Below are 13551 nucleotides of genomic sequence, written 5' to 3' on the forward strand. Positions count from 1 at the left end.
ATACTATATTGAAAAGTGTGTTTCAAGGGGAACTGATTCTTTTCTGTGAAAATATTTGTAATTCGCTTCTCAAAACGGGCATCTTGAAATCTATTTATTATTCTCTATGAAATCACCACAACAGCAAAGCCTCTGAACAGAGGTGCTTTCGACTCTCTGTGGAGTCATACCTTTTTATTAATCTAGTACACATACAATCAACCCTCCTCCTCCTCAAAAGATCTTTTTCAGGCTGACCAACACCCAGTGTTTAATATCTGTTTCCTCACCAAATGGTTGATCAAAACCCAGTAACACTATTTTACCATTTGATAAATAATTCAATATATTTTAAATACAAATTGCCTCTCCTTCCAAATGAAATAATAAATTTATTTTTCAAGGAAATATCACAGACATATTTAAAAGTAAAAAACAAAACAGCTGTATAATAAATATTTCAAATACATTGGATTTTTTTACATCTTCAGTGATACAAATCAATGCAAGAACACATGTAATTTAGCTGATCTGTTTTTAACCTAAGCAGCAACAATACAATATCCTACAAATTAATTAGCACTGGTGTAACCAATCACATTAAGTATCTCACATGATCTTTTTTTATTTTTTGTAAACAGCTTAATTGAATTTTCTTGGAATACTTCTCATCTTTTAATTTTGAATTTAATTAGGCTGTAATTACGAATCTTTTCTGTCACATGCATAGTAAACATGTTTCATCTCTGTCACACTGTGACATGTTAAAGTTAGCATTTGCAACTTCTTACTTCAGAGCCTGAACCCTTTAACAGTTCAACATGCTATAAAACAAACTTTTAAGGGTGACCTGGGAAACCAGTAGAGAAATAATAAATACCATACACCTTCCCAAAGCAGAGTGTAGAAGGCAATTACATTCTAGTTTATCATTAGTTCCACCAGTATTTTTGTGTCACCAAACAACTGAAATGTGTCGTTTTGCAACATCACTGAATAAACTTCATACATGTGGCTTCTTCTGGTGATGCAGGAAATGTCCTTGCAAGCAAGATTTGCACTTCCAAAGCAGGCAAGGTGAGGTACTTGGTGCCTTAATGACCTAAGTACAGCAGCACCCAAGTGTATCTTTGAAATCTAACACAGCTCCACCAGTCTATGACTTTGTAAAAGAGAAGAGAGCACATTTAAGTTTTGCCAGCTGTCCTTCTCTGATTACTTCTTTAGTTTCTACGGGCTGAAATAAAACACAAGTTCAACAAACACCTAAATGGAATTGACCAAAGACAACTCATACAGATTTTGAGACAGTAAAGTTACTTTTTGAATTGTGTGTATATATTTTCACTTAAAACCTCCATTTGCTACAAAATAATAGAAAAAATGTTGACGATGTCGATAACACTAGTCAGGTGCACTTCACCCAGGTCACTGACATCACTTAGTAGAAGCACACTGCGATTTTATCAGCTGTATTTAATGAAGGTTTTAGTTTATTATCAAATTTACACTGCACTAACATTTTACAATAATGTTGGTTGTAGAGGAAATCAATCATACTTAAGAAATATCCAAGAAGTTTGCTACAGAAAAGGGTTTAAAAGGAAACAGGTAAAAAAGAAAGGGAATAAAGAGAAGGAAGAAAAGGGAAAAGATGGAAGAATAAAAAGAAAATTATAAACCTTAAAAGAATTCAAGATATAATACCTGAATAGACAAAGGCTCGCAGCAATATTATACAATAGTAGGGGCAATTATGTCTGCCACTGTTGCAAAGCATGTAAAACCGGCTTTCTAAGTAACAACCAAGGAAAATACATGAATAAAAAACCATAATACATTATTTTACTTAACAAACAGTACAACTGTAAACTTCATACCTTTAAAGAAAAAAATTGATGTCTGCATGTGTAAACAAACACACAAATATTTTAATATGCTTTGATTAGCAGCCAGACATAAAACCGGCACTAGTTCTAAAAAAATTAAAATAATTTTAATTGTTGTAAGATATTATAGCATGAAAATTAATTCTGGAATTCATTTTATTTATAAAGAAATACCTTGAAATGGCGAAAAATAGAATTTGTATTTTAAAACCTCATAAATAAATTAAATGCCTTCTCTAAAAAAGCATACTGAAATTAGGTGGATTTTTCCACTTTCAGGGAACATGAAATGACTACATCAATTGAATGTTAAAAGCTCAAGGTCTTCTGAACTGTTTGATTTGCTAAATACTATGCCAAATATTCAAAAGAAAAGCTTTCCAGTTAGGAAGAAACTCTGCTTTCTTCAGCTATAATACAAAAGATAAGAGTGGAGAAAAGTGACAAAACTACATGGCAGTGTAAAAAACTCTGCTCTGTCTCTTTCAGGCACTTTCAAAACTCTGAAAATAACATGTTCAAGTGTTTATTTGAAAGATAAAAATCCTTCCCTTTAGGAATTCAAATTTTAAAAACTGAGTATGCTTTTACACAAAGTATCACATTTTAATTGGAATACCTATATTATGATGAGATGGGCCCCAAGAAGAATTAAGCAGTCTCAAATATCTTCCTACCGTAACCATTCAATGATTCTACATTTCTACAACAACCTTTCTGGAAGGCACCAGGTACCTGGCACAGCTCCATATGTGGTGTGCCTCCCTGAGGAGGTGACCCAGCACAAGGACACCTCATCTCAGGGAAGCATCCACCACTGTTCGTGCATGTCATGGAAGCAGCACACTAAAGGCAACAAAACCACTGAACAACACGTCAGGATACACAATACAGTCTGAATGAGGAAATGAGGAATGTCACACCCAACTCAAACATACTGTAGCACTGAAGATAACAGACATGACCTTCTTTGAAACAAACAGTGAAAATGAAATCTGAACAGTCTCAGGGATGTTTCTTTACATCACCAGCTTTCATCAGAGCCTTAATAGCTCTGGCCCTCATCTCGAGTTCCAGAAGCTCCAGCTGTTGGGCTGACGGCTGAACATCTTCTGATGGAGGCACAGCTAAGGTTGCTGCTTTGGGCTCCTTCGGGCTGGACTCTGCCAACCCCAGAATTTCATTCACACTCTTCTCAATGTCCTTCTGAAGGTCATCTATCTGGCCAGCTCCACTTCTGACAGTGCTCCCTTGCACATCTGGACCATCCTCTTCATTGCATGGGCCTTCTATGTCACTGTCATATGCATCTGCGTTTATGCTGAGGACATCGCTATCTTCTCCCTTGCCTGTAACACAAACATAACAATCACAGAGCTGCCTAACAGAATTGTTTTTACCTCAACTTACAAAATTGCTTCTGCTTGAAGTGTTACTCTGCAAATTAAGAGAGTGAAAAAAGTCTAGAAAAAAATCTATATGATAACCAACTCCTCATCTCCTTCAACTTTTAAAGCTAATTTATACAAGTTGTAATGCATCTTTATGCAATTCTAAAAGAATACGCAGTATAGCAAAGCAGCAATACCAGAAAAATTTATTCCTTCCTGTGAAGTTAGCTATTATACATTACCTACTTTCCTAATTAGTCAAAAAAGTTTTTATTAAAGAAAGCTTTTGCAGTGCAAAACTGATTTTCATTTTTGTCTTAAATAAACCTAATTTTCAGAATACAACTTCAAAAATTATACTCAACTATGTTATGTATTTTAAGAGGGTTGGGACTTTAGTGAGACACAAGACTAAAGTTAACAGAAACTCTACTTATAGTGCAACTACTCAGAATTTATCGTTAGTCCTCCAGATGTATTTAACTCTATGTAAAAACATGGAGGAATTTAAGACTTTGGTTTTTAATTGTGGCTGAAAGTTGGGAGTGTATTTTTAAAAACATAATTAGAAGAGGCAGCTCAATAAAATGAGAGCAAATTTCTAACAGAACCTAACCTAACCATTCTCTAAATTTGGATGTAGCAAGACTTGCTTTTGACACACTGGCCTCAGAAGTTCACACTCTTTCAACAGTTTTTGTAAATGTGGAAATTAAGAGCAGGATTCCTTCCAGCTTAAAATGAATAATGTGTAGTCAGATGACAATAAAGTTACTGATTACACAGACTTTATAATTATTACTTTTAAGTTATTAAGTTATTACTTTTGGTAATACCATTTTTACCACTTGCACAGGAAAAAAAAGCTTTAGAAAAATGTTATTTTTTTTAAAACATTTTAAATGCTTTATGGTACCTGTATGCACTTGGTATTAATACATGAAAAGTGCCCAAAAACCTTAGGAAGATGTATTTTTCTTGGTGTTTACAACATCCTCCTATCCTGAGGGTGTGGCAAAGAAAAGATCAATACTGACTACTTCAAAAGCTATAAATGGAATTTCTCTACTTAAAGAAACTAAAGGAGGGAGGAAAGGAAGATCAAAACAGCTCAAAATTGTTTTATGAACAACAGTAATATTTTAAAACATTAGGGTTTTGTTGATTCAGCATTGAAAATTTTTTGTAGTACAGGACAAAATTCAGTTACTCGCGACCACTCTGTATCAGGCTGTGATCATCATAGCATTTAAGTTCAGATTTAAGAATTCTGCACACTCATCCTGAGAATGCACTCACATAGCTAAGGTATGTGGAACCTCAAAAATTCCAAACAAGCTAACAGGAAAGCAAATTTAGATCATGAAAATATATGTTAAGACATATAAAAGAAGTTTACAGATCACTTTTCACCTTTTTTTCAAAGCAAGACAAATCACAATTTTGAAATAATAAAATTTGAAAGCCTAAAAAATAAACAAGGCTACAAAAAATTCTCCTCACAGCAGTGTATATGAAAACTACTCATGAGATGAACATACAAAGGTCTTCTTAGATCCTAAGTAGTCTTGGCCTGTTCTTACTGTGACAGTAACTTCAAGATTATTTCAGTTTCATATGCAGTTTCCCCTATTTCCCATACCATTTAGTCACCTTTGAACAGAATCTTTTTAACTTTACCTTGAAAGCCAAAATGTATGCAAAAGATCAGAATGGGAAACAAGAGGATTAAGAAACAGTAATTTTTGTCTTTCTTCACAGTATCAGTCAGTGCTTACCTAATATGCTGGTCAACCAAGCAGCATTCCCGTGAATAAAAAACATCAGCTGCGTTACTGGATCATAGTTCAAAGCCTGAAACTTACATTGAGCCTGATCATCCTAATATACTGCCAAAGTTAAACTGACCCATACTGAGTCTGACTGGGATGGAGTTAATTTTCTTCACAGCAGAGTGCATGATACAGCTTCTGGATTTGTTTCTGAAGCATGTTGATAACACACCAGATTGGCTACTGCTGAAGAGTGCTTGAAGAGACTCAGGGCTTTCTCTGTTTCTCACTCTGACACAGAGAGTAAACTGGAGGCTGGGAGGGACACAGAGACAGGACAGCTGAGCCAAACTGACCTAAGGGATATGCTCTGCCATACAACACTGGCATCTGCCTTCCCAAGTAATTGTCATGCATGCCAAGTCTCTGCTTTCCAGGAAGTGGCTAAAAATCCGGCTGCCAATGGGAGCTTGTAACTAAGTCTCTGATTTTTGCTTTGTTTCAATGTACAGCTCTTATTGAAGAGTCTTTATATGACTCACAAGTTGTCCTCATTTTGTTTTGCTGACTGTCACCTTTATTCTGCTGGGGGACAAGTGAGGGGCTGGTAGGTGCCTACTGCTGGCTGGGGTCAGCCCACCATAGGATTCCTTTTGGAATCAATTGGTCACATTAAGAAAGAACAAAATATTAAGTCATTCATGTCTATCCTCAACTTAGTAAGGATGAGAAGCTGGGCAGAACAACCTTGGGTACTATTTAGTAATTTGAACTTCCAAAACTGTTGAATTTGAACTTCCAAAACTGTGCTCATTCAGGCTTTTTGGCCTACAGATGTTTAATGAGCTAATAGGCTTTATTTCCCTCTTTTGCACCTGTGTTTTTACAGTAATAAGGATCATAGCTGGTATTTCTAGTTATCTTTTTCATTTTGGTAACTTTCACTTTTTCATACATCTACAGCGGCAAAATTCATTTCAGCACATTTAATTCCATTTTTAAATTTGAATTTTATCCACTTTTGCTTATTCTCTCATTCTCTCTTCTTTTTCCCACAGCTTCTCAGGCTGCAGTGAAGGAGAATGACTTTCTAATCTAGACAATATTCTTAAAGTTCTTAAAAGCGAACATCTTGAGTGGAGCCACTGTTATAGACCAATGCAATCATGATGATTAAGTCATAAAAAACAACAATGATATCACTTGCAGTAATCAACAATTCCCTTTCATAACACAGAAGTGGAAGAAATCTGCCGGAAATCTGTCAGTTCTACGGTTCCTCAAATAGTACAACAAGCAACATTTAAAGGATTATCCACAGTCATAGCAACTCACACCTAAGAGTTTTGGTGCTTTTATAATGTATGACTCTTTCCTTTCCCATTTAACTCCTCTCATTAACTAATTCAGAAAAGAAACACATATCAAAAGTCATTCCAAGAGACATATTTTATATAACATTCTGAATGGCAAAATAGTAATTGCAAGAAGCAAATAACGTTACTTCTTCACAGAAAAGAAATGTAGCTTAGAAGAATTTGCAACATTCCTTGACTGGACAAGCTATTTCTGATCTTTCTGCTTAGAGCCAGTCAAAATGAAAATAAACAGACTGAGACAGCAACACCTATAGTTCTAGTGCTTCCTGCACAAACTAAATTGGCAATTTTTATATGTGCTGATTTAATGACTGGAATAAAACAAATACTACTGTAGGCTAAAATACTTTTTCTTGTGTAAAATACGTTTTCTTGTGTAGAAAGTACAGATGTGCACCAATAACTTAGGAGCCTTTTTATTTTCTATCCTGCCAATCACTGTAGTACTTGAATGTCTCACAAGCTATGTTTCTGCATTTGAGAAAGAGTATTTTATTTTGTGTACTTTCTCAATGTATGTTCATTCTCCGTTCATAAGAGAGCAGTCAGCTCCCTGGAATTAGTCACTGGCAAACATCAAGAACACAAAATTTCAGCTTTCTTGACAACATACCTTGCTTTGATTCCTGACCTTCCAGCTTGCTGTCTTCTCTCAGAGAAGAAGTTGAGTCTATACTGTTGTCCTGTCTGGAAACAATTAAGAACACATTTTAATCACCATAATTTAAAATTGAACAGAACAACTTTTAGAAAATAAAAAATTATCAGGTGGTAGGCCAATAAGCCAGCTACAGTAGGAATAAGGGCAGAAGGAATACAGAGAGCTAATGTGAGCACTTGAAAATAACCTTTTTTTGTTTTGCATTGTGATACACATGGATAAAGCAATTATTTCCACTGCATCCTTGCCTTTTAGAGTAACAATAGTCAACGGCTATAACTGAGGAACCACAGCTGAGCAGTTATAAAGGAAAAGCTCCTCATATTAGGAGCTTTTCTATAAAACTCAAATTAAATTGTTACATAATTAAATTGGGAAAACAAGAATTTCTGCTGCACTCAAATACTATTTACTGTCTTATTTTGAAAGTAAAAAGTTATTTTTTTGAAATTATCATCAGACCATCACCAACCTCTCCTAAACCAGAATCTTCTTGTTTCACAAAGGGATACCTTTTAAAATGAAACTGTTTACAATTCAGCTATTACAGTGTAGTCAGTACCCACATTTCTGTATTTCTCCTACTTAAAGACGTCTACGTTTGATGTGCAGGGTTTCAACTCTTTACACAAGTGTAAGGAACAGACACTTCAGTGAAAGGTTAATGCCTTTCAAGTATTTCACACATACTAATTATACAAACTGAAAACATACAGGAAGGGCACAGGGGGAGATCCAGTATCACAGGAAGAGTTCAGTTGCCACATCCAGTGAGCATTTTGACAACAGAATTGCCAAATTTCTAAACTGAAGTTAGTTTGTCATTGGCTTCATCTGTATTAATATGGAATCAATGTAGCTCTCCTGGCCACAGGAATTTAACAACACTATAAAAAGGAAGCAGTATTCTGGTGTCACAGATGTAAATATAATGACTAACAACTTGTTTCTCAGTAATGGCCTTTAGGGCTTTTCTGAAAGTGAACACACATCTATTTTCCTCATGCATTACAAGTTGGGTTTTTTTCCATATGCCCAATGGTTTTATCAGGATGAGGAACACCATAATATTTCTAGAAATCATGGTCTGAGATGAGAGGCAGTTATTTTCATTTCTATTTCTTTTTATGAAGTGGCAAAGGCTACATCAACAGACTCTCCTTTTTTCCCCCACTTTTTTTAGCCATTGGAACAAAAATGTGTGAAGTACCATGCAATAACTCATTAAAGACAATAAACAGGTCAATATACTTGCCTAGCAAAGCCCTGGACATGAACTCCAGAACAGTCTGTTCTGCCTATTTATTCAGCCACATGGCTACACTAACTCCTTTTCCAAACAAGATGAGAATAATCTAAATATGCCTCCACATGTGTCCCAGCAACTGCAAAGAGGACCACAGGTCAGAAGGGCCTAGAGGACTGCGCTGCCAGAAATCAGACAGAATGAAAAATGTACACCTTCTCCAGGACTTTCAGGGTCATGCAGCTGTAAGTAGATGCTTGTAATACCCTAGGAAACCTCAACCTAGTCTAGAGAAGAAGCAGGATACAAGGTCTGGGACTAAGGTATCAAACAGACTGTAAAATCAGAGGCAAAATTAAAAAATAGACTAGGTTCTGCAAGTAGGCAAACTGAGGGACACTAATAGAGCACTAGATACCCCAGCATCAGCTACTAGGCACAATCACAGACTTACACCTGCCATTAGAGAGGCCTGCATGCACAAGAAGGTCTGAGCAGCAACATCAACAAGGATACAAACCTTGTGGGCTTCTGTGCCAGCAGCCAGTGAGAGATGTGGATTTCAGACCAGCTATTGGTCAGTAGATGTGGATGGAACCACTTGGTTTTTTGGCTTTTTTTTTTTTAAGCATCTCCTAACAATTTGCTATATCTAGCTACTTAAGTCTTGACCAAAATTACCCAGATCATCACCAAGAGCAGAAGCAGCTTTGGCTGCTCCTGTCCCATCCTCCTTCACACACACACTTCACCATTTTGAACTTAGTAGCCATGTCTGCACTGGACAGCAAAGTGTCACTTTAAAAAGCCTGATCTTGCACCAGTAGTATTCAGACAGTAGATTTCAGAACTCTGGTATCACCTTGATGTCTGATGAGGAACTGTAATCATCTCTTTCAGGGAAAACAAAGTGACCACTATAGTTGAAACACTGGCTGTGAAATTATCCACAACCATTTTAACAGTCATGTAAAAGGAAATTATCAACTTTAAAAAAAAACACACATTGAAACTTGTAAAGTTTCTTCCTGATGCTTTGACTTTAACAATTATTACAGCAAACTTATATTCCTTTAGAGACTACCGTCAGCAAAAGAATTTTTATAATACGGAAGTACTTTTACAGCATATTTTACTCGCTCAGAATTGACTGGATTGGACTGCATTGCTGCTGAACCTTCATGACTTTGCTTTGTAGGCAAGTATTTTGCACCACCTACTGGCCCAATAAATGCATTTTAAGTTCATTGCTCAGTTTGGCTTTTAACTTGTTAGCCTTGTTTTATCTGTTTGCTAGTGAAAAACATTTTTTTCCCTAATTATCTGTACTGTGGTATACATTTAAGAAAGGGGGGGTCTTCCAACAATGGGAGCAGAAGATATGTTATTCTAAAATTAAGGGACCTTATACACATTTAATACTCTCTTTTATGCTATGCTGGTAAGCGACAATATTAATTTATAGTGTCTCTCTTTCGCCAGCCTTCATATTTCTCCCTCAAGATGACAGTTAAGTTCAAAGTCAATCTTCCAAGCAATAAACTCAGCACTTTTAATTTATTACTTTAAACAGAACAACATTTTCACAATATGATCTTTCAGCAGAAAGAAGCTAACTACAGCTACAATTTGCTGACAACAAACATTGTAAATTCAAATTTACCTTATTTTATGTAGAGCATGTGTTTCATGTTGGCATGCGCCACACTAGTGTAATCCCTAACTGGGCTCACACAAATGGTTTCTGCACACAATTTGCTACAGGAATTCATACAGCTCTCAAAGCATCTGGGTTTGAAGGTGATTTGGTACCCAACTCCAGCAGATTATGAAAAGTGGGGTAAAAAACCAGCAAAGGTTAGGAAAAGGAATACTGGCAGAAGAGCAGATGGCTAAGGATTGAGACAGTAGCTCTCCAATACTGGTGGCAGGAATACCAGGTTTCAGTGGTCACAGGGGTTAGAGACCAGAAGGAAAAGTATCATTTACTTAAATCTTCAGCGAGACTTGAAATTGGGACCTCTGCTATTTTTGACATGATGTACCTTCCTGAATTAAAATTTGCCTTTGCACTCAGTTCCAGGTCCAAAAACCATTTCCAGAAGTTCAAAGTCCTTGAAAGATTCCTGCAAATTTCTGTTCCAAGCATAGTCTTCAATGACAAATGAGAACCAAAATAATTAACAAGCATTAAGTAGCAGGTTAAAAAAAAAACAAAAGGGAAAAAAGTTCTCACAAACTAGTGCTTCTCAAGAAAGGTATCTCAAAAGACAGATGTTAGTCAAATAGTTTAATGAGCTATGCAAATTCCATCAGTCCTGTTACAGGTGATGTTTGAGGACACCACGAGAACAGAAGGCAGTGAAGCAAATTAGCCAAATGCTGATGTATCTGTTCAGTGATTCATGCTGCTTGTTACAGTGATTCCAAATGCTGAAAATAACCAAATTGTCTTACAGGGATAAATATCAGATGGCAATTGCATGCTTGTGAACAGCCCAGCAGCCAGGAGCACAACACATTATAACAAGACAAAACTTTTAACTGCTAACCTTTCCAAAAGAAAACAAGCAAAACCTGCACTTTTGATTGCAAAGCAGTAAAATGCCTATAAATTTTTGAAAGAGAAAATATTAAACTGCAAATTTTCACTCAGTAAAAAAAATTAGCCCAATATGATTTTGAAGGCAAAAGATCATTTACCCAGACCTATATGAACACTGATCATTATAATGACATTAAGATGCTTGTTCTTGTAATAGTGTTTTACTAATACAGCATGTAGCTTACTTTCACTTGTTCTGCTGCAGGATATTTGAAGGGTCAATTCAGGTAAAAGAAAAGAAACAGCTCCAAAACATGCTAAGTTCTTGAAGAAGATGAAGAATACCTACTTGGTTTGTGTAAGACATTACCTGGCTCCTGTCAATCAAATATCTGATATTTAGTTGGTAGCTTCATATACAGTAATTCTCTTGTTTTAACAGTATTCTATTGCAGACAGTAACACAGAAACAGCTACAAAAATCTGAGAACTGCATATTCAAAAACCTATACAGAGCTGACAAATAACAAAATTTATCTCTTGCAACAGCATGTTCCAGTTACTGGCAAATACAGGCCCTGCTTCTTCAGTTCTTCTGCATGGTTATTGAAGGATTACTAATGTTTCACACAGAACAAGCTGGTGATAAAATAAAAGAGCAAACGTTTTACATGTTAATGGAAGCACACGAAGCTTTTACATAGTTGAGATCACTCTTTTCATTGCTCGCTTGTATTAGCAATGCAGTTTTCACCATTTTTTCACATATGAACCTTAAGCCTCTCTAGTGGCTGACTTGTTGCTGAAACATAGTTTTCTGAAGTTTTGAAAACTTGCATTTATAATTATTAACACACAGGTTATAAAGAAGCTGACCCAAGGGACCAAAGATTAAACTACTTAGTAAAAAGTGCTTGTGACTGTTTACAGTTGTAAAAGTATCATATTGGTCTACTTATTGAGCACTGAACTTCAAGATTAACATAAAATTAATTAATTCTCCTGATTTATTCTAATTAATTATCCTCATTAATTAATTCTCCTAATTTTCTCCTATCCCTTTATTTTTCTATTATCCAAACAGCTTTTCTGTTTTGGCTTTCTTTTTGTTAATGCTACCACACAGTTGAACTGTGGAGCCAAGGTTCTCAGATAGCACCCACCAATGCAGAATGTTATTTTTGAAACGGAGAAGAAAATCCCCAATTCCTAAAACTTGCCTGTTTGGAAGGGTCTGAAACCCTAAACTATCAGGATACAGATATAAGAACAAGGGACACATCAACCACTGTTTGTCACAGGAAGCAATTTGCTGGACAACTATGAACATCTCTCAGTTTCTTTTGCCTTTTTGAAACAGTTTCCTCTTGATTTACTGTCAGTTACTGAAACCTTCCTAACTGGCATGTGAAAATAGTGGATTTCTTCAGATATCCACTAGCTAAAAAATTGGTAAATTCTGATTTTTCTTATTTGATAGTTTTATTATATTTTATTAATTTCCTCTTTTTAGATTTTTACCAGCTCAAATAATTTCCATATGAGAAAGAATTTACACAGTCTACTGTATCAAAGGATCATAAATACTTGTCTCAACAGTAGCTTTGAAATATCTTGAAGACACAGAACAACCTTACTGAAATCCAGCAGCACTACTCCTGCCACACATCTTGGAGATAAAGAACATTTAACATATTTTGCAATAGTAAATAGCTCATGCGTTAGGCCTTAAACAAAAACCCAAAACAACACATAATGTCTCATGGAATCAAAAAACTTTTGAAAACTTTTGAAAACTATTTTTCATGGCTCATTTAGCCAGCAAGTCTGTCTTCTCATTCTATTTAGAACTTCACTGGCAAATTACCAATCACTTAACAGAGACTATTCCACATAGAGACCACCACACTATATAAAGAGACCAAATACTTAGTATATTTAGTTTAGTTTTTATTTAGTAGTTTTTTGATTTTTCTATCTGCTTTTCCAAACAGCCAGCAGAGGGCAATGTCCAAAATAAGAAAACTAATAATATAGCTGACTAATGACAACCCCATTCACAGATCATGTATGCCACAAATAGCACAGTGGGATACATTAACAATGGGCTCCAAATAGAACCTCAGAAGAAACAGTGCCAAAGGGTATTAAAACGGTATCACAAGGAAAAGAATGAAACATAACTTTGCATTCACTCCATTTTCTAGCATATTTGTATGATGAGAAGTCATCAAATAAAATTATGTGATAACTTCATAGCTTGTTTTGAATCAAAGATGGGATCAGAAACTAGGTTTCTGCTAAAGAAAAATACTGACCAGAATGTGAAAGTTGGATTAGTGTTACTACCTTTCCCATCCATTTGTTCTTATTTATGAGGTTTAGATAAACTAACCAAACCAGTAGCTAGGAAGTTACTTTAATCTGCCCATCTCTGGTGCATTGTCTTGTACTGTCTAAGAGGTTTATTAAGTGTGTCTTGAATCTGTGGACCAGCTGTAATCCGGTCAGTACTGAAAACATAAGAGCTTATTAGTCTTCTAGAAACAAGTTAGCCTCACTACATTTGATGCATGATGACTAGTAACTTTCCTTTTCCCTTCACTACTTCCACAGAAACTATCAAACAGGTGAACTCCTGACAAAGAAATGGTCTGTACAAAACAGAGAAGCATTTTAAGAAAAGGTT

The 13551-nt window shown here is 35.7% G+C and overlaps 1 protein-coding gene across 1 annotated transcript in view; it reads right to left on the minus strand.

The window, feature by feature from the left end:
* Positions 1 to 357: 357 nt before the first annotated feature.
* Positions 358 to 13551, minus strand: part of CAAP1 (caspase activity and apoptosis inhibitor 1) — a gene marked incomplete at its 5' end in the record, with an annotated part of 15174 nt that continues 1980 nt past the window's right edge. The window contains 3 exons of the mRNA XM_084224730.1: positions 358 to 3217; positions 7024 to 7097; positions 10363 to 10556. Of these exons, the coding sequence (XP_084080856.1) occupies positions 2874 to 3217; positions 7024 to 7097; positions 10363 to 10556 (612 nt within the window). The 3' untranslated portion in view covers positions 358 to 2873. The remainder of the gene's footprint in view (positions 3218 to 7023; positions 7098 to 10362; positions 10557 to 13551) is intronic.

The sequence above is a fragment of the Fringilla coelebs genome (genome assembly GCF_963513975.1).
Source record: "Fringilla coelebs genome assembly, chromosome: Z".
NCBI lineage: Eukaryota > Metazoa > Chordata > Aves > Passeriformes > Fringillidae > Fringilla > Fringilla coelebs.